This window comes from Rousettus aegyptiacus, unplaced genomic scaffold (genome assembly GCF_014176215.1).
Source record: "Rousettus aegyptiacus isolate mRouAeg1 unplaced genomic scaffold, mRouAeg1.p scaffold_m13_p_7, whole genome shotgun sequence".
NCBI classification, from domain to species: Eukaryota; Metazoa; Chordata; class Mammalia; order Chiroptera; family Pteropodidae; genus Rousettus; species Rousettus aegyptiacus.
The window spans coordinates 107,935,269-107,962,104 of record NW_023416310.1 but is presented as its reverse complement, the minus strand read 5'-3'; the positions used below and the strand labels follow the sequence as shown (position 1 = coordinate 107,962,104).

Below are 26,836 nucleotides of genomic sequence, written 5' to 3'. Positions count from 1 at the left end.
TCAACAGTGTCAAGATCATAAAAGACGAAGACAGACTGAGAAACCATCCAATTGTCCTGGATTGGAGGAAACCAGGGACATAAGATCCTGGATCGGTTTCTAGACCAGATAAAGAACTTTATGGGACACTTGTTGAAATTTGGATAAGGTCTGTAGATTACTTAATAGTCATGGTTCAATGTTACCCTCCTGGTTTTAATCACGTACTGTCGTTACATTACATGCTAGCAGTTGAAGAAGCGAGACAAACAGGGTGTGTGAGCAGTCTTCATACTATTTTTTAAAACAACTTTATTAAGGTATAGTTTATGTACCATACCATTTGCCCATCTTAAGTGTATAATTCAATGATGTTTAGTGGATTTACCAAGTCGTGCAAACAACACTACAACCTAGTTCTAGAACATTTTCGTTACCCCGATAAGATTCCTCACATAGCTACAGGCCACCACTGATCTGGTTTATTTCTATTTCTTTGGCTTTTCTGGACATTTCATATAAAGCAGAGGTCCCCAATCCCCCGGGCCATGGACCTTTACTGGTCTGGGATCTATTAGGAACCAGGCCACACAGCAGGAGGTGAATGGCAGGTGAGCCAGCAAACTTTCATCTGTATTTGCAGCTGCTCCATCACCGCCTCAGCTCCACCTCAGATCATCAGGCATTAGATTCTCATAGGAGCACTGGTCCCTGGTACCAAAAAGCCTGGGTACCGCTGATATAAAAGGAATCATGTTATATGTGTTCTTTTGTGTCTAGCACACTTAGCATAATGTTTTTGAGGTCTTTGTGCCGTTTTAGTGGGACAATTGGTGAAACTTGAATAAGATCTGTAAAACGACCGATAGTATTATATCAATGTTAATTTCTTAGTTTACATAATAGAATTACAGTTATATAAGATTTTAATATTAGAAGAAGCTGGGTGAAGGGTACTATTTTTGTAAGTAAAATACTTGTTATATATATTTCGTAAGTGAAATAATTTCAAAATAAAACATTTTTTTTAAGCTTAGGGTCTGAGTCGTGCACTTATGATGGTCTGTGGCACTAAAGTTCTGATTTCTTTTCAACATGATGGTTCTGCTGGCCTTTCTGTGACTCAGAGATCCTTGGTGAGCTCAGCTTCCAGAAGGTTCTTCGGGGTCATGTAGGGGCTGTAGTAGAGAGGGCATACATTCTGAGTCACAGAAGCACAGCTGCTGGGGTTCAGAGAGGAGATTTTTCACTTCCTTCATGATGCTGGCACCTCCGGGGCTGCCCAGGAGGGTGGGGACATGGCTGGTACCTGGAGGGCCTTAGACTAGACCTCTGATGACCTGAGCCCAGGCAGGGACCTGAGAGGCTGAGTAAGCTCAGAGCGAGGGAGGTACAAATCGAGGGGGATGGGGAGGGCTCTAGGGGCTGAGACCCCAGTCCCTGCCTGGATGTCTGCCCGGGGACTTCCTCAGAAGCAGCTGAGTCTCACTTCCTGCTGTCAGGGCAGGGGTGAGCTCAGAAGGGAGGCTGTGTGGGCCCCAGAGGAAACGAGAGCTTGGTAGAGAGGAAGGCCTGGACACAAGCCGGGACCCATGGACACACACGTGGGCCGAGGGTGAGCTCCTGTACACTCGCAAGCACTGGGACCCTGAGAGGAACACATGGGCATGTAACACACTGACAGGCATGCACTGCATGCAGGCATGCTTGGTGCACGGGCCTCCTGCCAGCATGCATCCCATCCTTCAGGACACCCAGGGCCGGAGGGGAAGCCAGAGCAGGTTTCAGAGAGGAGGAGGGCTGAGTGGGCAGCCGAAGGGTTGAACATGCTCTCATCTGTTTCCGACCATTTTCTGCCAGTCATCATTGCCTGTCACTGAGCTCCTACTACTACTGCGGGGGCGAAGTTGGCCAAAAGGCATCTCCTGGGTGTTGGCCAGGTGATGAGGGTAAAAGAGGTTCTTGAGGAACCCAGCAGGCAACACAACCCTTAGGCTAGAACCTGGGCTTGAGGCAGCAAGGAAGGAGGGATGGCCATGGAGGCAGAGGGGTGCCAGGCCAGGGCAGTGGACTGCTGCAGTAGCAGTTGCTCTGAACACCCAGCTGCTCTGTCCCTGTTCCTCCCTTGACATGGCTTGTGCTTGCTTCCTGCCTGTGTTTATCAGTCTGGACTCTGTCACCACTGACCAAAATCCACCTCAAATCAGCATGAGCCAAAAAGAGAAGTGGCCCTTTACAATGGGGAGAGGCTGAGCGGCCAGGGGCCATTTCATGCAAGGTGGCCCCTGGGCTTCAGAACATGAGCCACCTGTCTCCTATCATAGTGGCCATGCGTGGGCTCCATCCTCCTCAGGGTGGCGTGGGGCCACCAGCGGCCACCACCCTGAACTCTCTTTCCCAAATTTCCAAGGAAGTTTCTAGAACAGTGTCTCACCATCTTGAGCTAGCCTTGGCTCCAGTCAGTTTTGGCTCATGTGGCCTGCCCTCAGGCCTGGGAGGGGTGGGGGCAGCTCTCTCCAGACCACGGGACCCGAGTGTGGGGAGGGCTGGAGTCTCAGGAAGGAGGGATGCTGAGCAGGCGACTGTTCCAGGGTCAGAAACCCAGAAAGGATGGGTTCAGGCATCCTGAGTGGGCTGACACACTGTGCCAGACCAGCTAAGCGGCCTTGGAGATGGCCAGTGTGCAGTTGTTTGGCTAGGCGGGCATCAGGCCTCCTGGAAGAAAACAAGCACTTGCCTGGCATAGCTAGTGAGGGCTGGGATGGCCCTGCATTCAGAGGTGCGTGTTTCAAAACAGCCCTATTTGAAAACAGGTAAGTGGGTGTGTATGAGCGGATGGCGGGTCAGGGCTGGTAACCAGAGGAGCCTGTGACCTGTGCCCAGGCGAGATATGACTGGGGCAGAGCGGGGCTTGGAAGGTGACATTGGGGGGAATTTGAGAATGAGTAGAACTTGGTGATAGATTGGAAGTGGTGGCAATGGGCACCCAGCTGGCTGGGAGACATTAGGATGACATGGTGACTAGACACACTTGAGGCTGGAGCATACCCGATGGACAGCTTAGGTTCTCTTAGCATATGGTTAGGCACAGAAGGTGCTAAAAGGACTGGGAGGAAGTGGCCAGGCTGTCCTAGCCAGCTGCTTTCTCCTGCCCAGACTCCATCTGGCCCTAGTTTCCACCCACTCAGTCTGACCAAGCTCCCTGGCTCTCTGACCATAGTCACGCCCCTCCCATGCCCCCTCCACTGTGAAGGGGCGGGGTCAGCCTCTGAGCAGCACCCGGCCCAGGCCGATAAGTGCTCTGCAGCTAGCCTCTCTCTCACACACCAGCCAGCCCGACAGAGCCACCGGTACCATGAAGGACGAAGTGGCTCTTCTGGCCATCGTCACCCTCCTGGGAGTCCTGTTGCAAGGTGAGCTGGCTACTGTTTGGGAGGTGGGTGGGCCTCAGACCCTGAAGCCTACCTTCTGTCCTCCGAGCCCCGGGGAGATCCCGGAGGGCCTGGGCCCAGGTGAGGGCAAAGGTGAGGTCCCTAGCCCAGACTCTGGTGCCCTAGGTCTTCTGACCCCACCGACCTTATCACTGGAAGCTGGGATGCTCCAGGGCTGAGGAGCTTGTGCTTTCCCCAGATGAGGAGGGGTAAGCCCTGGACTGATATCTGCAAGGCAGACTGAAACCCTGGGCAGGGACCAAAGCTGACAAGGGCAGCAAAATGGAAAAAGGCCCCTGATGGATGACTGAAGTAGGCATACCAGGTACCTGGATTGGGGTTGGGGTGGTGGCCCCTTGACTAGCATAAAGAACCCTGGAAGAGACCAGGGACTTCCAGGGAACAGGTGGGCATCCAACTGTGTTAGGTTGTGGGAACTGGGGTGTGTGCGCCAGGATGAATGGGTGATCTGGGGCTGGGTACAGAAGTGGGAAAGCGGCGGGCCTGGCGCAGCCCTATTTCAGTCATCCCTGTCCTTTCCAGCTGTCCCCTCTCTGGGTGTCCCAGCAGGAAAGACTCATCCTGTGGCCCTGCCCTCAGTCATTATGCTAGAACCATGTAGAGTGGGAGAGGGATGGAGCTTGCTCCTCTGGTCCCCCAAAGGTGTCTGCTTTGCGCCCTTCTCAGACTGGCTAGAGGACACATTCCCGGGCCAGATATCCCCACTGCTTGGGATACTACTGCCCCACAGTGTATGGGGTAGGACTAGGCACAACCTGGGGCAGGGGCCTGGAGGGGCTGAGCAGACTTCATCTCCAGCCAGACCAGCAAGCTTGGCCCTCATCCCCTGCTCATGTAGCTGCAGGGCCCCCTCTAGAACCTACACTGTGCTGGCACGGCCACCTTTTGACACCCACAGTGCACTTGGGGTATGTCTGCAGTGGGCCTTGCACTAAGGGTTCCAGGGCCACAGGACTTGCAGGAAGATAGCTGGGGGCACCCAGCATAGGGCTGCGTGTGGGGAGGGCCTGGCCTCCGGTTAAGAGAAGGCATGCACAAGCCTACCCTCGGCACCTCCCACACATGCTGTAATGAAGAGTGGGGGCCTGGGGTTGGACTAGGAAAGTCCCAGCTGCAACCACCTGGGGGTGGGGGAATGTCAGGTTTACGCTAGGGTCCAGAGTGCCTGGACAGGAGAGCTGAGACTGGCAGCCATGCCATAGTTTGGAGGTTCAAGAACCTGGGCTTGAGTGACTCTGGCCTGAGGCAGGACCAGGAGGCTCGCATGTGGAGGGCCAGGGGCTGCTGGCCACTAGGTGTGTGTTTCACTTCACCTGGAAGGATGCAGCCAGCTCTGCCCTCAGGCCGTGGTGGCACTCCCTGTCTAGGGACCCCAAAGCCAAGGTTCATGTCTAGAGAGGGGTAGCTGGGTATTTGTCTGTGTTTTGCAAGTCAAATGATTCAGAAGGAAAGTCCCCCACCCATGGCAGATGTCCCTGTGACTGGCATCCCCCTCCCCCTACACTCACAAGAAGCTGGAGGCTGCAACCTGTCCTCCCCATTGAGCATTGTGGACACGGGCGTGGGCGGGAGGTACCTTCCGGAGGGCTTTCAAGGGGAGCTGTGAGGAATTCAGGGTGGAGGAGGAAGAGAAAGTGTGGGGCAGGATGAGAGGTGGGGCCCGAAGGAAGCTGGGGGCGTCCAGCGGCCAGACCTAATTCCCGCCTCCTCTGCCCCCAGCCTACTTCTCCCTGCAGGTGATCTCAGCGCGCAGGGCCTTCCGGGTGTCGCCGCCGCTCACCACCGGCCCGCCTGAGTTCGAGCGCGTCTACCGAGCCCAGTGAGGGGCAGCGAGAGGGTGCAGGGTGGGGCCGACCTAGCGCAGGACAGGCAGGGTCCCGGGCCCCCGCCCGCGCTCTCACCCCACTCCGCCCCTACCGCAGAGTGAACTGCAGCGAGTACTTCCCGCTCTTCCTCGCCACACTCTGGGTGGCCGGCATCTTCTTCCACGAAGGTCTGGACGTGGGGCAGGGGCGCGTGCACTGGAACCCCAGGGATCCCTGGCCCGGTGCACTTACCCCGCCCTGCTCGACCCTTCCCCAGGTGCGGCGGCCCTATGCGGCCTGGTCTACTTATTCGCGCGCCTCCGCTACTTTAAGGGGTACTCGCGCTCGGCGCAGCAAAGGTAAGAACTAGGGAAGGGAAAGGAGGTTGGTGGGCGGGGAGAGGATGGCGGGTGGGATGAGACAATCAGGGGTAGGTGGGGGCAAGTGGGCGGGGCCCTGGTGGAGGTCTAGTTGAGACTGGTGAGCCAAGGGCGGGGCTGCTACTTCGCCCCGCTCTGGCTGAGCACCTCCCGCAGGCTGGCTCCCCTGTACGCCAGCGCACGCGCGCTCTGGTTGCTGGTGGCGATGGCGGCACTGGGCCTACTCGTCCACTTCCTCCCGACTGAGTTGCGCGCCACGCTTTTGGGATGGCTCGGGACACTGCTGCCCAAGGCCTGAGACCGAGGACGCCGGGTCGGCGGAGCTGAAGAGCCAGGGCCGCCTGGAGGACGGCGGAGGGTGTTCGTCCCCCTTCCTAGACTGTAATAAAGTGCCCGTGACTGGACCCCGAATGCGCTTTCTCTGTCGAAAGGGGTCGCGCTCCCGCCAGGCAGGGGTTCGATCCGGTCCTGGACCTAATGCTCTGTCGCCCTGCTCCTAGCAACACCAGCGGTCTGGGGGCGGCCCTGCCCTGCCGAGGTTTATCCCCGGCTCCTCTGTGAAGTCCGCGCTCTCCTTGCCTGCCCCTGCTCCTCTGAGGCCTGCCCCTCAGCCACCCTATTCCTCATCCCCGGGCCTTCATAACCGATACCAGGGGCCCTTTCTTATCAGCACTGGGTCCCTGCTGTCTAGAATAGCGTAAGCGTTCAGGGCACCTTGCCTGGGGGTCTGTGGGGCCGTGAGGATGGTGAGTATGGTCAGTGTGTTCATGACAGGCACTCACAGGAAAACGTCCAGGTACTTTGGGTGACTAGACCCAGGGATATTCTGCCCGCGGGACAGAACATACTTCAAGAGGTGACTTTTAGCCCAGCCAGCAGAGAGCTTTCCAAGCAGGGCAATAGTGTGTACAAAGGCCCCCGAGGTGGGCGTGAGGCCCTAAAATGTGTCATAGAAGGGGAAAGGGTGGGAATGAGGGGGCCCTGGGGACCTGGACAAGGGCAGGGCTAAGACTCTTTAAAGGGGAAACGAAAAGATGAGGGGAATGCATTCTGTTTGAGAGGCTCCCGTGCTAGCAGCTGGGGTTATGAGAGGTAGGTGGCGCGATTGGGGAAACCTCAAGGAGACGGGACAACTTTGGGCACCAGTATGTGTTCCGTGGTCTCACTCACCCCTGCACGTGCACAAGTGGGCAGACCCTTCAAGGTGGCTCAGGCCTAGACCAGATTGTCCTGGGAAAATGGGCTGAGCTGCACTTAGGGATAGTCCTGCTGCATGGATTGGCCGGAACGTGGTAGTGGGTCGCCTCAGGGTAGCATCACCTGGTGCCCTGCCTCCCCTCACCAGTTGGCCTCCCTCCACCAGCTTGAGCTTAGAGTACCCCATGTGAGGCACAGATTTCATTAACCCTTTATTACAAGTCACGCTCTTATAGAAGTATATGTGGACTTAGGTGAAAAAATCAAATGTATCCAAGAATAAAAAACACAGCACATAAAGTAGTATATGCATTCCAGTGTTCGCGCCGGAGACCGCGGGCGCCCAGGAAAAAGCTCTTCTAAAATGGCCTGGCCCAAGCCTGCTGGCTGCGAACGATTCTGGGCGGCACAGGTCGGCCTCAGGCACAGTGTGAGGACTGCCACCTCCTCCCTCAGCCCAGTGGGCGGGCAGCACCAGCTCCTGGGGCCTTCGGGCCAGCGGCGACCCCAGGCCGCTGAGCAGTGCCAGGAACAACCCTTCAGGCTGGGTCTGTCGCACCTGGCCCTCCGGGGGCAGCAGCGAAGACATGCCAGGCCTTTTGGGCTTCAGGGCCAGTTCTCAGAAGCCCCGCCTTAGTCGGCCTTCTTCAGGAAGATCTGAAAGAGCCAGCCCAGAGTCAGCAGGGACTACTGAGTTGGCCCATCTAGCTATGGGAAACTGTTCCCATCCCTGTGCCCAGCCCTGTCCTGCCTTACCTCACTCAGAATGACCCACACAGGCGAGTCTGTCTGGATGGAGAGGCGCAGTGCTTCCAGGGGGCCGAAGGCAGGATCCACCTCGCCCTCTGCCACACCCTTGTAGAAGGAGCCTGGGGGAGGGCGGCGCTGAGAGCTTACCCCCAGGTCCTTGCTCAGTCCAGCCTGTCCCCACACCTCTGCCTGCCAACCCCACTCACCTATCTGGAGGTAGCCATCGGGGCTCCGCGGGTACCGCAGGGTGGCTAAGCGGCCCTCCTGCAGGGCCTCTTTGTCTGACTGCGGGTTCTGGGGGCAAATCAAGGGGCTGAAGCCAGGAGCTGTAGGAAGGGCCAGCCAGCTTCAGCGCACACCCACACCCCGCCACACTCACGTCAAAGGGTAGCACCTCCACAGACGTGTTGAAGAGCTTGTCCTCTGGGTGCTCAATGTTCCCACTGCGGAAGAAGAACCTACGGCCAGACAGGCCTGTGAGCTGCTGCAGGATGGGCACTGCCCCCTAGTGAAAAGGCCTGGCCTGGGCCTCGGTTGCTGGATGAGGCTGGGCACCGCCAGGGGCAGCCATTGGGCTGTGCAAGGCAACCAAGGCCTTATCATACGGATGATGGTGACAGGTAATATTGCTGAGCTCTTGTGGGCACTGTTTGACATAATCTCTACAAGGTAGCTACCCCATGCGCCCCACTCTTTAGGTAAGGAAACAGGCATGGTGAGGTTGTGTCCTTTGATAGGGTCACAGAAATTTGTGGTGAGGTCTGGTAGCCACCCACCCCTCTCCCAATGTGGACCTGTGGGTGCTGACACACCTCTCAAGACGCAGTGGCTGGAAGAAGCGGAAGCGGATGAAGTCCCCTGCAGCAGGCGTGAAGGCCCAGAAGAAATCCTCACGCAGGTAGGCTTTCTCCAGGGTGAAGTGCTGGTACGTCTTGAGGCTCGTGCTCACTTCGGCTGGCGGGTTCACATGCTCCTTCCGCAGTGCCTGCTTCCCAAAGTCCTTGTCCTGCAGCCCCCCAGGGACAGCAGTGCTAGAATGGGCCCCAGACTTGCCATGCTGACCCCCTGCCCCACCCCAGCCCACCCTCTTCCTGGACTCAGCCCACCTTCAGTTTCTGAATCTTGCCCGCCAGCGATGAGTGAGTGCCCACGTGCTGGAAGAGGGACGGCTTGAAGCGGATCCGGAGGTTGGCCTTCTGTCGGTCACAGTGCTTCTGTGGGAGGTGGGCAACACCCTGGGCTCAGCTCTGCCCACCTCTCAGGACATGGCCTCCCCAGCCAGCAGAACCTTTTCCTTGCAGCCAGGTGCATGCCTGCAGCCACAAAGGAGACCAGAGGCCGCATGCCCCGCTGCTGCGCCCACCTCTGCGCAGCCCCACTCACCGCGTCCTTCTCAGGGTTGCAGACCTTCACCCACAGAATGTGGTCCAGAAGCCAGTCGATGGGTTTGTCCCGGTAGAACATGAGGATGAACTCCACGATCAGGCTCAGGTCCAGCGACTTGAACATTTTCCCTGGGGGCGGGGGTGTAGAAGGAAGGGGTGCTCAGTGGGCAGCTCTGCCCGCCCCCTCCTTCTTCTTAATCCCTGTGAGGGGCTACTTGGGAGGGTCCCACAGCAAACCCTGTGGTTGCTGCAGGCAGGTGATGGCACCAGAGGGTAGACAGTGATGGTCTGAGGGCAGGTGAGAACAGGTCAGGTGGGGCTGCAGTGGCCAATCCAGGGAACTGGGTGGGGGAAGCGGGGGAGGGGGGAGACTGAGGGGCTCTGGCCAGTCAGTCACCAATGAACCCCAGCTGGGAGAACTCCAGGATCATCCAATCCTCCGAGGGCTGCTGCAGCGCAAAGTTCTTCATGGTGCTCAGGTAGCTGGGCTTGGCCACTATGTCGTCCTCCAGCTGCACAGCGGGGGTAGGAGGGGGCGGGACTCAGGATGGGGCCCCCCCTCTCCGGACCTGCTGGGGGCTGGGGCAGGGCAGAGCAGGGTTGTGCTGACCTGCACATAGTAGATGCCTTTGGACTGTGCGTACATCATGAGGAAGCAGTAATCGAGGTTCTGTTTGGTCCTCCACCTGCGGGCCAGGGCCTCAGGAGCTCAGAACCTCACCCCCCTTCCTGTCCAGTGTGGCTGCCACAGACGTACTGGGTGGGTAGAACCCTCCCCCCATGCAGGGGTCCTCCACTGGAATGTGGGGGCACTGCCGCCAACAGAATGGGCTCTCAGCACAGGTGTGCAGGTTGCTGGGGGTGTGGGAAGGAAGAGTGCTAGTACCTGACTCTCTCCTTGGGGTCCCCAAAGGACTCTCGGAGGCGGGAAAAGTCAGGGTAGAAGTGAGGGGAAGGGGAGATGACTTCCAGGAGCCCGGAATGGATCTCTGTGGGGAACCTGGGGGACAGGAAGGCCAATGGTGTGCAGCCTTTAGGACCCAGAACACGGCTAGAGCCAAGCTGACCAGTCTCCATCCATTTTTTAAGGCCCACCAGGCAGACATCCCCACACTATACCCAGCCTAGTGGGGAAATAGGACCCCGGAGGGGTTGGGCCACCTCTACACACCCAATGCCTCTCACAAGGGACGCACTCTCCCCTGGAGAGGGAACTGTCCTGTGGGAAGGCTGGCACCTGCCGGCCCAACACCCAAAAAGGAGATGCCCTCCCCAGCTTGTCCCATGCCAGTACTCACAAGGCCTTGATGTTCTCCGTCACCACTGAGGTGTACTGTGGGTCAGTCTGTGGGGAGATCAAGTGCCCTCCCTAAGCCCAGTTGTACCCCCAGATGCCTGGGAGATGGGGCTAGGGGTAGTGGGGAGGGCTTCAGATAACCCCACACATTAAGGGAGCCCTCCATCCTGAAGGTGGAGTAAGGCTGGGCATATGGGCCACAGGTGCCTCAGAAAACACTCTTTGGGGTACCTTGGCGATGGGGTGGGGCACAGTAGGTAACTGGTATCTCCACAAGGCTGTGAAAACGTTTCTTTCCTTTTAGCTTTTTGTCTTGACAAATTTGTGAATGACAGTGAACTTTCGATAGCTTTCTCTCTCCATCTCTCTTGTTATTTGTGTCATGTGTCCCTCTCTGACTGTGCCCCCGACCCAGTGCCCCCAGCTCACTTGCCTCGGCAATCAGTACCACGATGACCGAGTCCTCCTTCTCCTGTGGGCTCAGCTCTGAGATGAGTGAGTGCAGCGTGTCTGTCAGGTATGAATGGACCTCGCGCCTCACGCTGGGGATGCCCATCACCACCGACACTGCAGGGGCAGAGGGTCAATTAGGCACAACAATAGGACCACGCCCCAGCCCTTCCTGGCCCTGTGCCTACCTCCGGTGCGGCCCTGGCCCACGCGCACAGCCGGCTGCAGGCTGCTTTCCTTGGCCAGCAGGTGCGGCAGGTGGTGGAAGACAGTGGGCAGGTGCAGCACAGGCTTGTGCGAAACATTCCACGGCTTCAGGCGTGGGTCATCTGGGTGGGTCAAAAAAAGACAGGTCAGAAAGGACAGGTGACCCTGCTACCAGCCCTGCCTCCCTTGCCATGTTGCTGGGACACTCACCAGTCAGGCGGCCCCAGGTGCGATTGCCATCTCGGTCTCGCAGCACCTGCCTCTCTGACACAGCCCTCTTGATCTCGTCCAGCACCAGATTGAGCTCCTTGGAGCGCCTGAGGCTCTCCTGCTCAGCAGCGTGCAACCTGTCGCGCAGGGCCAGGAACTCCCGCTGGTACACATCCACCACATCGCCTGTGGGTGGTCCACATGCTGTCACCAGGGGCAGTCGACCCCTTGAGGGTGCCAGAGCACATATCTATGTGCCTACCTGTGTGACAGCTATCTACATCTGTTCTCATGCTTGCTAAACGTGCACTCTCTGGGGTTACATAAAGGTCACTAAAGTCACACTGACACACATGGGGGAGAAAAGCTTCCACTGGAGAGGATTAGCACTGCCCAGAACTGCACCCCCCTCCCCCCGTTATTTTCTCCTTTCAGAAGGCATCTGAAGTGGGAGGGCTGCAGGACCACTTTCAGCCCCAGGTGGGACAATAAGCAGGGGCTGGAAAGTCTCAGACTGATCTTCTCCATCTAGTGGCTCCCAAAGCCCCCTCTGGCTTTCCTTGCATCATCTGCTCCTTCCAGGGGATGGGACACCTAAGGTCCCATCCATGGCACAAGGACCCAATCCTTCTTCAAGGGGCTTCTTAGTACCCAGCATTTCCCGCTCCCCAGCCCGCTTCATAGAGGCGATCACAGGCAGCCCATCCCCAAGGCAGCTCTGGGGATGGACAACATCCCTGGACTCTCCTTCCCCTCCTCCAAGTAGGACTGAGCCTGAGAACAGGGTCTGTGACAGTATGCCCCTAGTGCCCATTCGTCCCTGGTTGCTCATCCTGCACTAGGCACCACCTTGGAACTCCCTCAGTCTCACATTAGCCCCAGGGGGTTGCTGCTGCAGTTCTGCCCCCAGCACTCAAACGAGCAAATAATGTTAAGAAAGTAGTCCAGGGTCACTTAGTGAGTCAGTGGCAGAGAGGGGACCAGCTCTGAACACCTTGTGGCCTGCTTTTCTGGAGACCAGTGTCAGAACCTCCAGCTGGGCCCCGGCTGTGGACATTGGGTGCAGGGGCCCGGAGCAACACAGAGGTAGGGCTGCCTGTCCCTGGACAGGGACCCTCAGGGGCCCATACCTGGCTCTACTGGTCAGGCAGGGACCAGGGAGCAAGAATGAGATAGACAACATCCCTGCCTGTGGCTGGTACTGTGGTTCCTGGCGGACTGTGCACTCCAGGCCTCTGGTCTTACTTGCCTCTTCATTTGCTGTCACACACAATTCCTCGTCTGTGCCTAATGGCCGTGTCTTCACACACACTGCGGTCTCTCCTGCCTCTTCTGAATGAACATCTATGTAGCCCTCAAGGCCTGGTTTTAAAGTCTCTAAGTCCAGGAAGCCTTCTAGAACTCCTTTCCCACTCCCAGACAGCTCTTCTGCTCCTGGACTCCCAGTGGGGTCCTTGCTCCAAGAATGCCCTGGGATGGTATCATTCCCCACAGCCATGAGCACCAGGGGTCACAGCCAAGGCAAAGTTAGTCACCCCAGGACACACCCCATTTATTCTGTAGCATTCCATACCCAGTTTGCCCCACTCTCCCTACACACACCCAGACTGCCCTGGGCAAAAAGTCTAGGCTACTACAAGCTCCCAAGCTTGGGGACAGCCCTGAGGGGGGAGGAGAGAGGAATCAGATTACCGGATGTTCTGGTGCGCTGTGCTGGGTTCCAAGGCCAGGTTACCCTGGAAACTTGACCCCTTAAACAGGAGCTAACCATCCCCAAAGTTTAAGGAGGGCAGCAGGGGAGCCCAGCCGGAGGGAGTTCAGAGCTACCTGGACACCTGGACATGGCAGGTGGCCTCCATCCTGAGTCTTTGCCTAGTGAAGCCTAGTGAAGCCACTGGGTCCTGTCCAAGGTAGCCCCCTGCAATGGGCTTCTGTGAAGCAGGGGGAGGGGAGTGAGACCTCATCCGCCCCCCACAACTGCTGTCGCTGCCTCATCCCCTCTTCTCTGATCTTTAAATTAATTGAGCTCTGTCAGCCTTACTTTGCCCAGGTGGATTCCCCAACCACCAAGGCCTGGGCATAGCCTACTCCCTACCATGCTGTCCTTCCTCCTCCCCCTGGTCCTGAGCTTCTGTTTACTAAGTGGCATAGGCCCCAGGCATTCCCAGGCCTGGCTCCTGCCCACGCAGCCTTTCTGTCATTTCCCTGAACACTGTAGGCCCTGTTCCTTAGCACCCTGCCCCTGCTCCTATCCTGCCTGCTGCCTGCAAGGTCCCCAGCCTTCCCCTCATCCCTGGCTTCTTGCTCATGGGTCTACTCTGTCCTTTCCTGTCAAAGCCAGAACCTCAAGCTCCGTGCCTACCTCCCCATGAGCTGAGCCTTAGGCCAAAGGTAGTTGGAATAAGTGGTAAGTGTGCTGGGAAGGCAGCTTGGTGATAGGAAGAGGAAACACCTGGGAGACCCTGGCCTCTGGGGGTAGGGGGTGGGCAGGGTAGAAGTCCCTGGGGGCTAGGGCTGAGGGGACCTGGCCTCTTCCATCCATACCTTCTTACCCCAGAGAGGTGGGGCTGGGGCCTGGCCCTGGGAGCAGCTGGCCCCGGGGAAGGATTGCAGCTATGGCCACAGAACTGGAGGCTCCCCGTCCCCCTCGCCCCCCACATACACCGAAGGCAGAGTAATCAGTACATCTGAGGCCCACAGACCACAATCTTGCCCTTGGTCCCCTCTTAGTTGAAAAAAGACCTCATATCCCATACTTAGGGAGAGGGAAACAGGCTCAGAGGGGCACAGGCTGGAGCCAGGCCCAGAGAAGTTTGGCTGCTAAGGGGCGGACGCCCACCTCCTCCAGGACCTGTACCCCGACTCCTAGTGGTCAAGGGGAGTGGCCATTACTGCTGAAGTCCAGGCTGGGATGCTGGGGGGTGCCATGTGGCTGAAGCCAGCTGCCTGGAGGATCTGTCGTCTTCTCTGGGGACAGGCTTTCAGCAGACACTTGGCTAAGAGCTACAGTCTGAGCCCCGGCAGAGTTGTTGCACAATTTGAATCAAGGTTGGATGTGAAACCTATATCCAGGGTCCATCGTGCCAAGACCCACATATCCTTCCTGACCCTGGGCTTCCAGGATGCCACCTGCTCCTGTTGCCTCCTTCCTTTCTGGCTCCACATCCTCCCTTCCCTACAGACCAGGTTTCCTCTGCCCTTCCCCTAAGTACCTGTGCCTAGGCCAATTCTATCCTGAGCTCCCCACTCATTGCAAACTGGAAGCCAGGGTCCAGTCCGGCTTCCCCACACATTCCATACAGTTGTCTACATGTAAGAATGAGAGGAGGTGCCATAAGAGCCCAGATTCAGGCTTCTCTTGAGTCCTTCAAAGACTTGGCCCTCAGAAACAGTGACAGCCCATGACAAGAAAGACCCAGGTCATGCCCTCACCACAGGCTCCTAGGCTTCCGTGCTCCAGGTATAAGGACCCCTGAATTTGAGCCCCACAATTCTTTGGCTGGGGGTGCTCTCCTGCTCCCCAGGCTCTTGAGTACCAGCCTCCTTGATGAGTGAGTGAAACCTGAATGGAGACACTGGAATCCCCTCTGCTGCTCTAGACACTGGCTCCCTGTGGCCAATCAGGCCTCCAGAGAAGGTGCCCTGGTGGGCTGGCACTGCAGCTCCTGACATCAGGCTGAGGGCAGGTGGCTGCTGCAGGAGGTACACAGCAACTGTAGTCTGGTCACGAACAGGGTACAGGGGCTCAGCACTCACTGACAATTGGACGTATGTGCCTAGCCTGTCACAAACAGCCCTACCTGGGCCTCCATGCTTACATGGAGTAACTCCAAGTCTGTTTACATAACCACTTTCTCAAGGGTCCAAAATGCTGTTCTCAGGATGACACGACACATCCCACCTGCAAAGGCTGCCCCAGCTGTGCCCTCTCCCAGGTGACACACCCCAGCTAGAGATTTATGGAGAACTCTTTCCCAGCCATGCCTTCCCTGCGCCAAACCCTAGGGATATCCCCTCAGAGCCCATGGCTTCCATCAAACAGGAGGACTGCAGTAGGTAGGGCTGGACAGGCAGGAACCAGGTGGGAGGGTGTTGAGGCATGGGGGGGTCAGGAAGGCTCTAACTCCTGCCCCAGCCTCATTTAGTGCATAAGGGCGAACGAGGAAGCGGGTGAAGGGAGGGAAGCAGAGGGTAAGTTGCCCTCACTCTGATCCTGTTTAGGCCTTCTGCAGGAAGGCCAGGAGGCAGGAAGGAAGCAGTTTTTCCCCAGTGCCTCCTGGACTGCAGGCTGGGTGGCCAAGGGCCTCCCCAGCCCCAGATATCCCAGTCAACACCAGGCGATTCCAGCCAGTGCTGGGGACTGCCTCCCTTCATACCTCACCTCCAAATGTGCGGGCCAGACTCAGCGCCATGGTGGTGGACTGGCCAGCTTGCCAAACTTCAGGTGGGAGGTGACGTCCCAGTGAGACCACACTGAGTTAGCTGGTGGCGAGCTTAGGCTGGCTGCTCCTGGGGCCTCCCATGTCCTCCCAGGCCAGCAGCCACAGGAAGGCTGCTCCAGCACCCAGAGCCCTATAGAGCACTCCTAGGGCCAGATGTCATGGAGGAGGGCTGCAGAGGCCCCAGGGAGCAGCACTGCAGTGGGCTGGGGTGGAGGTCACTGCCTGGATGTCTGGCTGCCCCTTCACACCTGTCTCAGGAACACAGTATCTGCTCCTGCCCAGGTGCCTGGAGCTGGTATCTTGGGAACCACCTGGTACTGCCAGCGCTGTGACCTTGTGTCTCTGTCCCTTTCTGAGAACTCCGAGGTCCCCAGCTGGCCAGTGGGAGCGACCACCGCTAGCAGGGGCGTAACTGCACTCACAGAGGCGGGTCCCGGCGCCGGATGAGGGACCCGGCGAGTGCTCGGCCAGGCGGCCCAACGAGGGCCGGAGAATTTCGTTATTTTGGCAGCAAACAAGTTGGGGAGAAAATGGGAGGGGCGTATTCCCGTGCCGACAGGCGGGGAAGGGGCTCCGGCGTCGGCTTCCGGCTGCCTCTCGCGATTACTACCCGGACCTGCTTGGATGAGGGCGCCCAGGTGCGCCCCGGTGTGGTTCGGGCCGCGGGGCGCGGGCCCCGCGGGGAGGGCTCACCTTTCTGACCACCGAGCGCCGCGTACCAGGAGAGCGAGAGGAAGGCGCACAGGCAGAGGAGCAGCAGCGTCAGGAAGGTGCCATTGCGGAGCCTCATTTCCCCGGGAGCGCGGCGGGCGCCGGCGGGGCCGAGGCCGCATGGCCTGGGAGGCCGGGGCCGGGGCGCGGGGCCGGGGTACGGCGGGGGCCCCGGCCCCGGGGCAAGGAGGGCGGGGCCCGGGGCCGGGCGGGGCTGGGGCCGGCTCCGCCGGGGCGCGGGGCGCGGGGCGCGAGGCGCGAGGTCTCCCTCCGCAGCTGGGCCGGGCCAGGCTGGGCTAGGTTGGGCGGCAAGAGCCGCGGCCCGGCCTGGATCCGAGGCCGCCGCGGAGTCGGCGGCGTGGGGCGGGGCGGCCCGGATTTAAAGGGGCCGCAGCACCGCCGCTGCCGCCAGCACCACAAGGAGGCGGGGCGGGGATCAGCGCTCAGCTCCAAACAGGGGCCCCCGCGTGCGCTCCCGCGCCTCCGGCTGAGGGCCGCCCTGGGCCTGGCCTCAGGTAGGTTGAGGCCGGGGCTTTCGCGTGTGTGGGTCGGCTTTGGTGCAGGTGGCGTTCCCTGGCACCCCAACTCCTAAGTGATATGGTTATGATTCACCCCCCAGATTCGGACCCTACTCCTGTTTACTCGGAGACCTCAGGCTCCTCCCTCACTTTCGAGAGATTCTAGGCTGTGGGAGGGGGGAAAGTATGGCTGGAGCGGGCGCTGCCTCCAGACTGGAGACTCATTGGAGTGGTCATGCAGAGACTCCACCCCCGGCACCCCCCCGCCCCCGCCACCTCCCCTGCCAGGACCTTTCTCTAGTCGGCGGGATAAAGGCGTCTTATGGACGGAAAGGGCTCCTGCTTCCTAAAATAGAGATAGCGGGCTGTTTTCAGCAATGGACCCCATGTGTGTGGGTATTGAGCACAGTGACCAGTTCAGAGCTGGACTGGCCTCCCAGGTGCTAGGCGCGGATGGGCGGGAGGCCGGTGCAACCTCAGGGTGGTACCGGCCTCAGCTCCTAACGCTTCAGCACTGCCTCTCCTTTCACTGCAGGGCACTTACACCTTCATTTTTGTACCAGTTAGAGGCTTTCCCCAGTCCTCTGTGGAACCAGGAAGGGGACCAACCATAAAAGGATTCGCCCAACACAAGCTGTTTGGGCAGGCACTAGGGGCCTCAGCACCATTCCTCAGTCTTGATTCCCAGCATCAGCTGCTAGTATCCTGGAGACCTAGGTGGGAGAGGTCTTTTGGGGTGAGTTCAGACTGAGGAACGCTGGGAATCTGTTGTCCTCTTTCAGCCCAGGCCCACACCTAAGGCAGGATGGTAGCTGGGAGCACCATAGGGCCTGGGCAGTGGCCTCTGCAGAGATAATTCTGCCAGGAGCAGGAGAGGCAGGGCCAGTGGCTGCAGCAGACTGGCCTTAGCTTTCCTGCAGGCCTGATTCTGGTGCTAACACAGCAGTACTCTTCTCTCAACTTGCTAATGAACTTTATGAACTGAGACCCGCCTTGTCAGAGCCTTCTGGAGGAAACTGCCTGTGTTCCTTTGTTTTTACAGGCGTCTTCTATTTGTGGCAAGGGATAATGGTTTTTCATTTGGGATGTGATACAAATGGTTTAAAAGCTTTTCAAAATGTGTATTTAAGTTTAAAAATAAGTTGATATAAGGAAAATTATGAATCCAGTAAAAATTAAGGAAATGGCCTATCAGTGACTAAAGTGTGGGAACTCACTTGAGTCCTCTCCCCCTCCACATCCTGGCTTTGGGGCAGGAGGGGCTAGGACACGGTGGCTCAAGAGGGGTTAGAATTATGCCGTACTGCCTGGAGAGTACAGGGTCTCTGTCAGAAATGGGATTGTCCGGGGCCGGAGTGGGGGAGAAGGGTGGTGATTGACTTTGGGAAGTGTGAGGTCTGGAGTGATGGAGGGTGGAAGAGGGATCAGGCGGAGTAGGCTGGAGGGGGCCACACACTGAAACTGATGGCTACAGTTGGGCAGCCACAGGGTCCAGGCAGCGAAGATGGAGGACAGTCTTTCTAGACCTCCCCCGCCCCCAGCCAGGCTGCCTCTTCCCCACTGCCACATCAGCACACCAGGAGGGGGTCCTTGGGGCCACACTTCCACTTAGGGGCACACACCTACCACTTAGCTGAGAAGGGGTCAGCACTAGGTCTGACTATCCTGCTAAGATTATGCATTGAGGGCAAGAGGGGATATTCTGAAAGAAAGCTGGATGCTACAACTAGAAGAGGGCTGGAGAGGGGGTGGTCAAGAACAGAAGCCTAAGGGGGCTATGTCCCTTGGAGCCTGCAGAAGTGACGTCACAGAAGGAAAGGCCCACTGCATGCATCTGTTGGGCCCTGCTGCCCCCACGCTTTAGCCTATCCCTCCCTGCAGCCTCTGCACTCCGACCTTCATCCTTTGAAACAGGGCAGCAGTTGCCTGGCTCTCAGCCAGCTTTCCACTGCTCTAGATGCCCTCCTGTAATGAATTCCTCAGGGCCTGCCTGCAGCTCAGCTCCCTCTGGGCACTTCTAGGCAGGTGAGCTCTGCCTGTCACCCTGCCGCCCAGGGTGGGGCACCCCCCCATCCCAGGTTCTACTTCTTGTGCTGGGGACAGTGACCCTGGCCCACACACAGGAGGGAGGGTGGAGCTGAATGGGCACAGAAAGCCCTGCTTTCTCTCCAGACCCCAGGCTGCGGGCCTTCCTCCTTTGTTCTTGCTTCCCACAGAGTAAAAATGCCCATTTGTGTCCAGATTCCATGCCAGCCCTTGGCCCACAATGAGTTCGGCAGATTTTCTGGGATAGCCCTTGGAGATGGCCAGTCCTTTCATCCTTCTTCACGGGGCTTCTTTACCTGTGGTCCAAGCATCCAGAGTTGGGGAGGCCCAGGAGCTGAGATGAGGAAAAAAAAAAATCCATCTTTCTTTTCACTAAACTCTAACTGAAACTTTGTATGTCCTTGAGTTATGAATGAGACAACAAAGTCCAGCAGAATTGACAGTACTTGTGGCTGTCACCCAGAAAACACAGGGTTTTCATATTCACTGCAGGTGCTGCAGCTGCCTCAAAACAGCAGTTGCAAACTCACAACTACCTGGTGTTTCTGGTACTTATTAGCCCTGCATCTGTATCTTAATGAGTTAATAATCACAGATAGTTCTATATCCCAAATTTGTGTTTTTATATTTTGGCATTTGCATTTCAATATTAGTATTCCTTTTGTAATGCAATATACTTTATTTTCGACATTTTGGAACCTGGTTCTAAGCAAGGGCCCTTTGTCTTCTCCAGATGCTAAAAGGTGTCTCTGTCACAGTGAGAGTTGGGAGTGCTGCCCTAAGCCTCCTCTCATACCTCTGCTGGGCCCTTCTTTCCTGGGATGCCTTATTCCCATATTCATTCATAACAAATGTTCTATCTGTCATGTGCCAGACACGCTTGAGTCACTAGCGACACAGACACACGTGTGCTGACATTGTCCTGATCCCTGCTCTGCCAGAGTCCCACCCACAGTCACCCTGCCTAGTGCTGGAGCTCAGGAAGCTTCCCCTGGGGGAAATTACAGTGCCCAAGGGACAGAGGGCTGCCCTGGGCAAATGAGGTTAACAATTTGACCCAAGGGAGAGGAGTTGTCTTCACAAAGGGAGCCAGGTTTTTCAGCATTTGCAGATGTCTCTGTTGAAGGGACCCCCAGGTCAGCCGGTATATAGCTCAGTGAGAAAGGGTGCCAGGGGTAGGGTGGAGCACCAGGACCTAGCATATCTTGTCAGGGAATTGAGTTTTTGCCCTTGGGGCTATGGGGACTGTCCAGAGCAGGAAGAGGAGTGGGGGCTGCCCTGGGATCCACACAGATTTACATTTTGAAATGGTCACTTGGGTAGGCCTAGAACAGAGACTGGGGAGAAGAAGAGAGGAAGCAGGGAGCCAAGCCAGGGCTTGCTGTAGGGGAGGGAGTCCAGAATATGCCACAGTGTCATAAAAATTGTTTTGAGTTCAAGGCATTTGAGAATAGCCTTTTTTCCTGAACTCCTTTATCTGCCTAAAAGCGGAGCCTCCCAACAGAACTCAGTGGCCCTAAATCCCCTCCCCAGGAGCAACCAGGGAAAGATTGACTCTTAGACCTAATAAAACCATATGCTGGCACAAAACTATCAATCGTACCACCCATCTATCCTCCAAGGGCTCATTTATGTTTCCTAAAGGTCACGTTTTCCATGTAAGTACCTCTCTTCCCCAACTCTCCCTCTGCTTGCCCTATTAAATTGGTATATGATCCCCCAAATTCTAACCACCTAGTACTCGAATAAAAATCTGTTTTTGTTCTTACTCATCTGTTTTTGTCGGTTTAATTCACAGGCCCCAACTACCGAACCTAATAGGGTAGAAGAAAACTTTCTCTGCCTCCATATAGGTCTCTAGGAGAGAGATGGTCTGGAATGGTGTGTGTGCTGGGGGCGGGGGGAGGGAGTATTAGAAATGAAAAGAAGAAGATGGGTCAGGACCATGTTCAGGAGATTGTATATCATTAGCCTACCTGGGTTCCTAATTCTGACTCTACCACTGTGTGACACAAGTTGTGTGACTTTGGGCAAGTTCCTTAATCCTTTCTGTGTCCATTTCCCCCAGGGAGTAAAATGGGGGATAATTATCAGTTAGGATAGGCTTGGTTATGCTGCTGTAATAATACTAAATTCCTACGATTTAATAAAAGTGTATTTCGCAAAGCCGTGTATCTATCACGGGTCCCCTGGGGGCTCTGCTCATGTTGTTCCCACTCAGGCTACAAGAACAACTGCCTGAACATCACAGCCTGCCTAGAACAGGGAGAGAGCTCTAGAAGCTCCAGCATTAGCAAAGAAATAAATGCCCTGGCCTCTAAGTGACATGTGGCTCTTCTGTCTCAGGTCCCTGGCCAGAACTAATCAGTCTCACCTCTAGGGAGCAGATAAGTTAATATATACAAAATATTCAGAATACTTCCTGCATAAGAGAAGCACCACATGAATGTTGTTGTTATTGGGATGTACAATCAACAAGAACTGCTAGGGTTTAAGAACATGGTGTGGTCCCATGTTTCTAGCCTGCACTGTGGTGACCATCACTGCCATTGGGAAGCCTTGGGCAGGCATGGGGTGTGGGGCAGTGGTGGTTCTGCACTCTTGGATACACTAACCAAGACCAAAATCAACTGGTTTAAGCTGCCTCATGGTCCAGCGTCAGGCCTGCGGGGACCCAGCAGCTCAGATGCAAAGACAAGGCCTTGATCTCCTGCTCAGTGTGGGTGGGGTTCATAGGCACATTCCCACTCCCAGGTGGCCTCCATGGGCATTTCATCCTCCATTTGGGGTTCCTTGTCCATCACTGACCCAAGGGCTACAAACCTGGGTCATGTGCCTACCCCCCCCCCACCACCAAAAATGGTAGTGGGACAGTGAATCCCCAAAGGAAAATTTGAGCATTGAGCCAGTGATGGGAATGAGGAAGGCAAATAAAATCTGAGAGGAGTGGGAAAGGCTTTAACCCCCCTCCTTCACCAGAACTCTCGTCTAGGGCAAGGTTCCCCAATCCCCAGAACATGTCCATTACCTGTCAGGAACCAGGCCGCACAGCAGGAGGTGAGCTGCAAGTCAGCCAAAAACAGTTGGAGACCGTTGGTCTAGGGGACCTGCACAGACTGAGGGGCACAGTGGAGTGGGTCCCAACAGCCCAGGAAAGGGGTGTGCGCTTCTCAGTAGCTACCAACTTCTCCCCTCCGCTGACATGCTTTTAACTAGATTGCAGTGGCCCCCATCCTGCCAACTTTTCCGCTTGAGCTAGGGCCCTCTCTTAGCTCATGGCCTGCCAGACAAACTCCTGGGCGCCAGGCAGAGTGGGGTGCCGGGGACCCAGCCTCAGTCGCTAGGGCCTCCGCAAGCCTTCTCTTCACGTGGTCACCTTTGCGGAGCCTTGGGGCTGCCCTGTCCCGCTGTCGGAAGGTTGGAACCAGGCCGCCCCGCATGGCAGTCCCGCAGAGACTTGATACGCGGCGGCGGGGCACCAGAGGCGGGTGTTTATCCAAGGAGGACTCTGCACCATCTGGGTTACAGGAGCGGGACACGTGTTAGGTCCAACACGCTCAAGACCCCCAAGCCCCCACCCCTCTCCTACCCCTGCTAACATGCTACCTGAGCTTCGCACGTGCCAGGCGCGGGGACACAGGCTGAGCAAAGGGGGTGCCCACCGTCACCGGGCATGTAGGGACGCGGAAGAGCCGAGCCTGGCGGGAAGGCCGAGCCGAAGGGGGCAGCGCAGGTGCGGGGCGTGCGGAGATGGGAGCCATTGGCTGAGACTTTGGAGCCAAAGAGGCGTAGATCAAAGCCAGAGAACTTTTTCCGGAAGGTTTTCCACGGGAGGAGGGGAGTGGGGACAGGGCCCTTAGCCTGACCTGCAGCAACCGCCCTCTCCACGTGACCCCAAACTCCTGCCCCACTCCAAAAGCCGGGGTCCCGGCATCCTCTACTCTTGTCCTGGGACCAGCGCTCCTTGGCAACTGCCACGCTAACCTCTCTGACACCCTAGCCGGACTAAGGGCCCCCGCACCCTTCTCCTGCACTCCCTCTGCCCCTCTGCCTGTAACGGCTGTCATCCAGTCTGCCCCGCCCACACGCCTGCGACGGTCGCAGGGTCGCCTGGTCTCCTCACAGCCCGCTTCCCTCTCACCCGTGACTCCTCCTATCTTTCCAGAACCTTCCGCAGTCAGGCCGGCCCTCTGCTTTGGGGGCCCCAGCAGTGCCTGCCCAAGGCAGGTCTCGACCGAGGAAGGGGCGGCACTAGGATCCTCGCTGTCTGAGCCCCCTGCCCAGGGATCCCACTTAATGAACAGCTTTAGCCGACCTGCTGCCGGGCGGCCCGAGCACTTCCGACCAGCGAATCGGACGCCTAGAGCGAAGTGCGCTCTCCCTCCCGCTGCGGGAAACCGGAGCCCCTGCCAGCTTCTAAGTGCGGCCAGGACCCCGCACAGCGCCGGGAGCGTAGGACGCGCGGGGGGAGAAGGGGCTGGCTGGACGACGCTGCTCCGGCGGGGTGGCGACGGCGTTAGGTGCAGCCACCCTCCAGGCAAGCCACGGACCCTAATGCTCCTCCGCCCTTCTCCCTTGGCTTGAGCCTCCGCCGCTTCCGCCCCCGGCCGCTTGGTTTTTCTAGGGCGGAGTCTCAGCGAGAGAGGTCCGCAGCGCCGCCCGTCGGGTCTTGGGGGCATGGCCCCGCCTTAGATAGCTGCCTTCCTTCCTCCCTTTTCCCTAAGTCGGCGCTGGTGAGAGCTGTCCCCACTGCCCCGTGCGTAGGGTTTGTTGACCAAGGGGCGAGCGCCCCCTCAGTGCCCCCAGGGAGGCGCAGGCATCCCACTCCCGTGTCTGATGCCATCAGCCTAGCCCAGAATGGCTGCTCCCACCCTCCAGCAGCCGTGGAAGAGACTCTGGTGTTCTCACGCCCCCGACAGCTTGACCCAACTCCCCATCAGCGTATCGTCGTGGCTTTATTTCATTTCCCAAATGACTCGAACCCCCTTCTTTAAGAACGTCCCCACAGCTGTTAGGCTTTTCAGGAAGGGCTAGAACAAGGTGATGTCCCGTGCCTAGGGATTCTCTTGAGGGATTGGTGGGGGAATCTCCACAGCATTTAGGTTGCCATGCAACGCAGGGGCAAGAAGTCCAGGACGGGGAGGAGTCAGGAGAAAGTAACTAGGTGGGATGAGTCTGCAATTTTAGGGACTGAGCAGGGGGTGTGTCTGTCTGGCTTGATGGAGTAGAAGGAAGTGGCTGCACACCCACAACCCTGTTCCCCCATGTAGAAACACACTCATCCATTGGGCCTAGTGCTGGGTCTGGAGGAGTTTGATCCCTTGTGATCCTTAATCTCAAGGGTGGCCCCAAGCCACTCAGCCTGAGTCCTCCAAGTAGCCATGTCTCTGGCTGGCCCAGTACCCACCTTTAGGCTTGAGTTCACACCCCAAAGAAAATACATAAACTTCAGAAAACCATTGTCAAGGGATGTGATTGTTTTTAGAAGGAGGACGGGGGAATTGAAGAGGTGGTTACAATGCACCAGACAGCAATAAACCAAATCAAACGACCTTCTGCCATCCCTGCTCCCAGAGTACCCCAGAAACTCTCCACTCAGGTCTCTCATCTCTACTATTGGCTATAGTCTCCTTCCTGACACTCCCCACCTCCCCAAGTTGATACCCCAAAAGCAGTCAAACAATAACTAGTACCCTAGGGGGCAGCACCTGGGAGGGGGCATCAAGTCGTCCCACTCCAGCCCCATTCAAAGATGAGGAAACTGAAGCTGGTCATTTGCTTCAAGATGGCAGGGTGGTGGATAGTTGGTTTGATTCAGACACCAATTCCCCCCTACCCAAAGTGTGCATGTTGTGCCCTGGAGGGTGGGGAGGGTGCCAGTGGGCGCAGAAGATGTTGGGAGAGCTCCCTGCAGTCTGGAGAAGGGAAGGCCAGCAGATGTGAAAGGGGCCTCAGTGGGGACAGCGTCTAATTGTGTCTGGCCACCCTGCTGCCAGCTCCCTGCCACCCTGCCAGGCCTCTGAAGGCTCTTTTGGCTCCAGGGTCTCTCAGAGGTCTACGCAGCTGCCCCCTACCCCTGCTACCTGGTAAAATGTCATCAAGATTGGTAGCATAGGGCTGGGGAATCCCCTGTTATGACAGCTGGTCATGGGATGCTGACTCACTGCTGTTCAGACCACCTGACCATATAGAAGCTGACGGAGAGGGCCCTGCCAGGGGGTTTCCCTGCCACAGCCTTGTTTACCTTCCTGGCCCTGGGGGAGGGGAGGGGTTGGGTCTCTGCTCTACAGCGGGAAGGCCTGGAAAGACCGCATTTGGGGCTCTCGAGAGGTGGGGGTGAGAGTTGGGGAGTCTCCAGGCCTACTTCCCAGGAGTCTGTTTCTTGCCACCCCATTTCTCCAAGTTTTCCATCCCTCTTGGCAAACCTACCATGGTCCCAGACAGGGCCAAATGGTGAGAAAGCCAGGAAGTCAGGCCGGCAGCCTCAGTTTCCGCCACTTGTTTGGACAGGGACTGCGCCTTGAGACCTTCTTGAACTTCGGGTGCCCCAGAGCTAGAAGGCTTTCCTTGTGTTCCATCACACACTTTACCCAGGGACCCTGGAGCTCTGGAGGTGGGAAGTGTGGCTCTTGGCCCCAGTATGCTGAGCCATACCCTTGGCCGCCGGTGGGCCACACAGCCTCTGCCCAGGCTCCGCTTTGCTGTCCTCTGACTCTCTCTCCATGGTGATGGGCAGAGGGTCACTTTTCCAGCCTCACAGTGGAGGTGTAGGGTAGGCCAAACGGGACCATGCTCTGCAGGGCTGCTTTGTGCAGGGGTGCACAGCCTTGCCTGCTCCAGAGTCCTCTAGGAAGGACCAGCCACACCTGTGATAGGCCTCTGCTGTGCTCTTACAGGCAAATCATCTTCGTACTTGTAACCACCTCTTCAAATCCACTCAAGCTCCTGGGGGGTGTCTGGGTTTCCTGTCCCTTGAGGGTACCTGCTCCCACAAACCCTACCACTAAAGGACATGACTGACTCAACAGGTCTGAGCTTCTACTCACAGGACCCCACCTGGGCAGCTTCATAGGGTGACAGAACCTTCCGGTCCACCTCCTTCCAAGACCCCCCTCCCCTACATCCCTCTTTTTTCAGGACCAGTGAACAGATCACTCTTGTCACATAAACCATGTTTTTGGTTTCTAGTTAGAGGGCTGTTGGTAGGACCCCTGGGCTGCCCATGAGGCCAACAGATCTGTGACCTTCACAGGTCCTTGGGCTCCACCTGCTGTACCCAACCAACCCCATGCTGACAGGTGAGTGTGCAGGCACCCATGGGGAGTCTCAGGCTGTGATGAACATCTGATGAAGACATCTGGAGCCTCGTGAGGCTCTAGAAAGCCTTCATTTAGCTGGCCTTCTAGCCTGGTGGGGGTGGGTGGTTCTTTGCTCTTCTGGCACCTCTAAGACCCACCCCCTATTAATCTGGGAAGGCCTGAGGTAGGGGTCTGTCCCTCGACCCAGTAAGGGGCCATCGTGGGATGCTGGGGGCAGTGGAGTGGGCTGTTACCTAGGAATCTGACTACTTCCAGTGAATGGGGAGCTGTCAAGAGTGGCAAGGTAGGGAGAGTACCTCGGGAACCAGTTTGTTCTGGCCTTCAGTGCCCACTGAGCACCGAGGGGTCTCCAGGTTTCGGGCCTCTGTTGTCCCCCTCCCTCCTGTGTTGGGTATCCCCAGCGGCCTGGTTCTGCTCAGCTGAGTCACGGCCAGACTCAGGCCTGGGGTGGTCTGGGACGGGACCCCTACGAGTCCATTCCCCCAGGTGTAGAGGCCTGATCCGGACATAGATGTCAGAGTGTGGGGTTGGCCTTTTGGAGTCCCCGGTGCACTGGGGGCAATGAGGACAGGGGTCGGCAATGAGGGGCCAGGGAGACCGTGAGAGTATGGCAGAGACCGCGGAGGCAGGAAGGGGTTGACTGGCGTGGGGCCCCAGCAGGGCGGCTCGCGCGCAGCGTCCTAGGTGG

General features: G+C 57.4%; 3 protein-coding genes across 6 annotated transcripts; 1 reads left to right on the top strand and 2 right to left on the bottom strand.

The window, feature by feature from the left end:
• The first annotated feature begins 3,234 nt into the window (after nucleotides 1-3,234).
• On the top strand, nucleotides 3,235-7,004 carry LTC4S (leukotriene C4 synthase). 3 transcript variants are annotated; one of them, XM_016147741.2, is made up of 6 exons: nucleotides 3,257-3,392; nucleotides 3,537-3,735; nucleotides 5,151-5,250; nucleotides 5,354-5,424; nucleotides 5,514-5,595; nucleotides 5,773-7,004. In XM_016147741.2, the coding sequence occupies exons 2-6, from the start codon at nucleotides 3,714-3,716 to the stop codon at nucleotides 5,912-5,914; spliced, it is 417 nt and encodes a 138-aa protein (XP_016003227.1). In that variant the 5' UTR covers nucleotides 3,257-3,392; nucleotides 3,537-3,713; the 3' UTR covers nucleotides 5,915-7,004. The 3 variants fall into 3 exon arrangements, with proteins under 3 accessions (XP_016003225.1, XP_016003227.1, XP_016003228.1); XM_016147742.2 differs by having other exon boundaries at nucleotides 3,271-3,392; nucleotides 3,610-3,735; XM_016147739.2 differs by lacking the exon at nucleotides 3,537-3,735 and having other exon boundaries at nucleotides 3,235-3,392.
• An 8-nt stretch (nucleotides 7,005-7,012) lies between these two features.
• MGAT4B (alpha-1,3-mannosyl-glycoprotein 4-beta-N-acetylglucosaminyltransferase B) lies at nucleotides 7,013-16,473 on the bottom strand. 2 transcript variants are annotated; one of them, XM_016147743.2, is made up of 15 exons: nucleotides 16,248-16,473; nucleotides 11,113-11,298; nucleotides 10,884-11,024; nucleotides 10,679-10,812; nucleotides 10,247-10,293; nucleotides 9,835-9,948; nucleotides 9,559-9,634; nucleotides 9,346-9,460; nucleotides 8,947-9,077; nucleotides 8,670-8,777; nucleotides 8,376-8,569; nucleotides 7,943-8,021; nucleotides 7,770-7,857; nucleotides 7,570-7,682; nucleotides 7,013-7,470 (listed from the first exon to the last, which is right to left on the bottom strand). In XM_016147743.2, the coding sequence occupies exons 1-15, from the start codon at nucleotides 16,342-16,344 to the stop codon at nucleotides 7,447-7,449; spliced, it is 1,647 nt and encodes a 548-aa protein (XP_016003229.1). In that variant the 5' UTR covers nucleotides 16,345-16,473; the 3' UTR covers nucleotides 7,013-7,446. The 2 variants fall into 2 exon arrangements, with proteins under 2 accessions (XP_016003229.1, XP_036080651.1); XM_036224758.1 differs by having other exon boundaries at nucleotides 7,110-7,470; nucleotides 7,570-7,857; nucleotides 16,248-16,441.
• Nucleotides 16,474-20,292: 3,819 nt separating this feature from the next.
• LOC118605201 lies at nucleotides 20,293-23,508 on the bottom strand. Its single transcript, XM_036224465.1, has 2 exons — nucleotides 22,436-23,508; nucleotides 20,293-22,346 (listed from the first exon to the last, which is right to left on the bottom strand). The coding sequence occupies exons 1-2, from the start codon at nucleotides 23,506-23,508 to the stop codon at nucleotides 22,322-22,324; spliced, it is 1,098 nt and encodes a 365-aa protein (XP_036080358.1). The 3' UTR covers nucleotides 20,293-22,321.
• Between the last annotated feature and the right edge of the window lie 3,328 nt (nucleotides 23,509-26,836).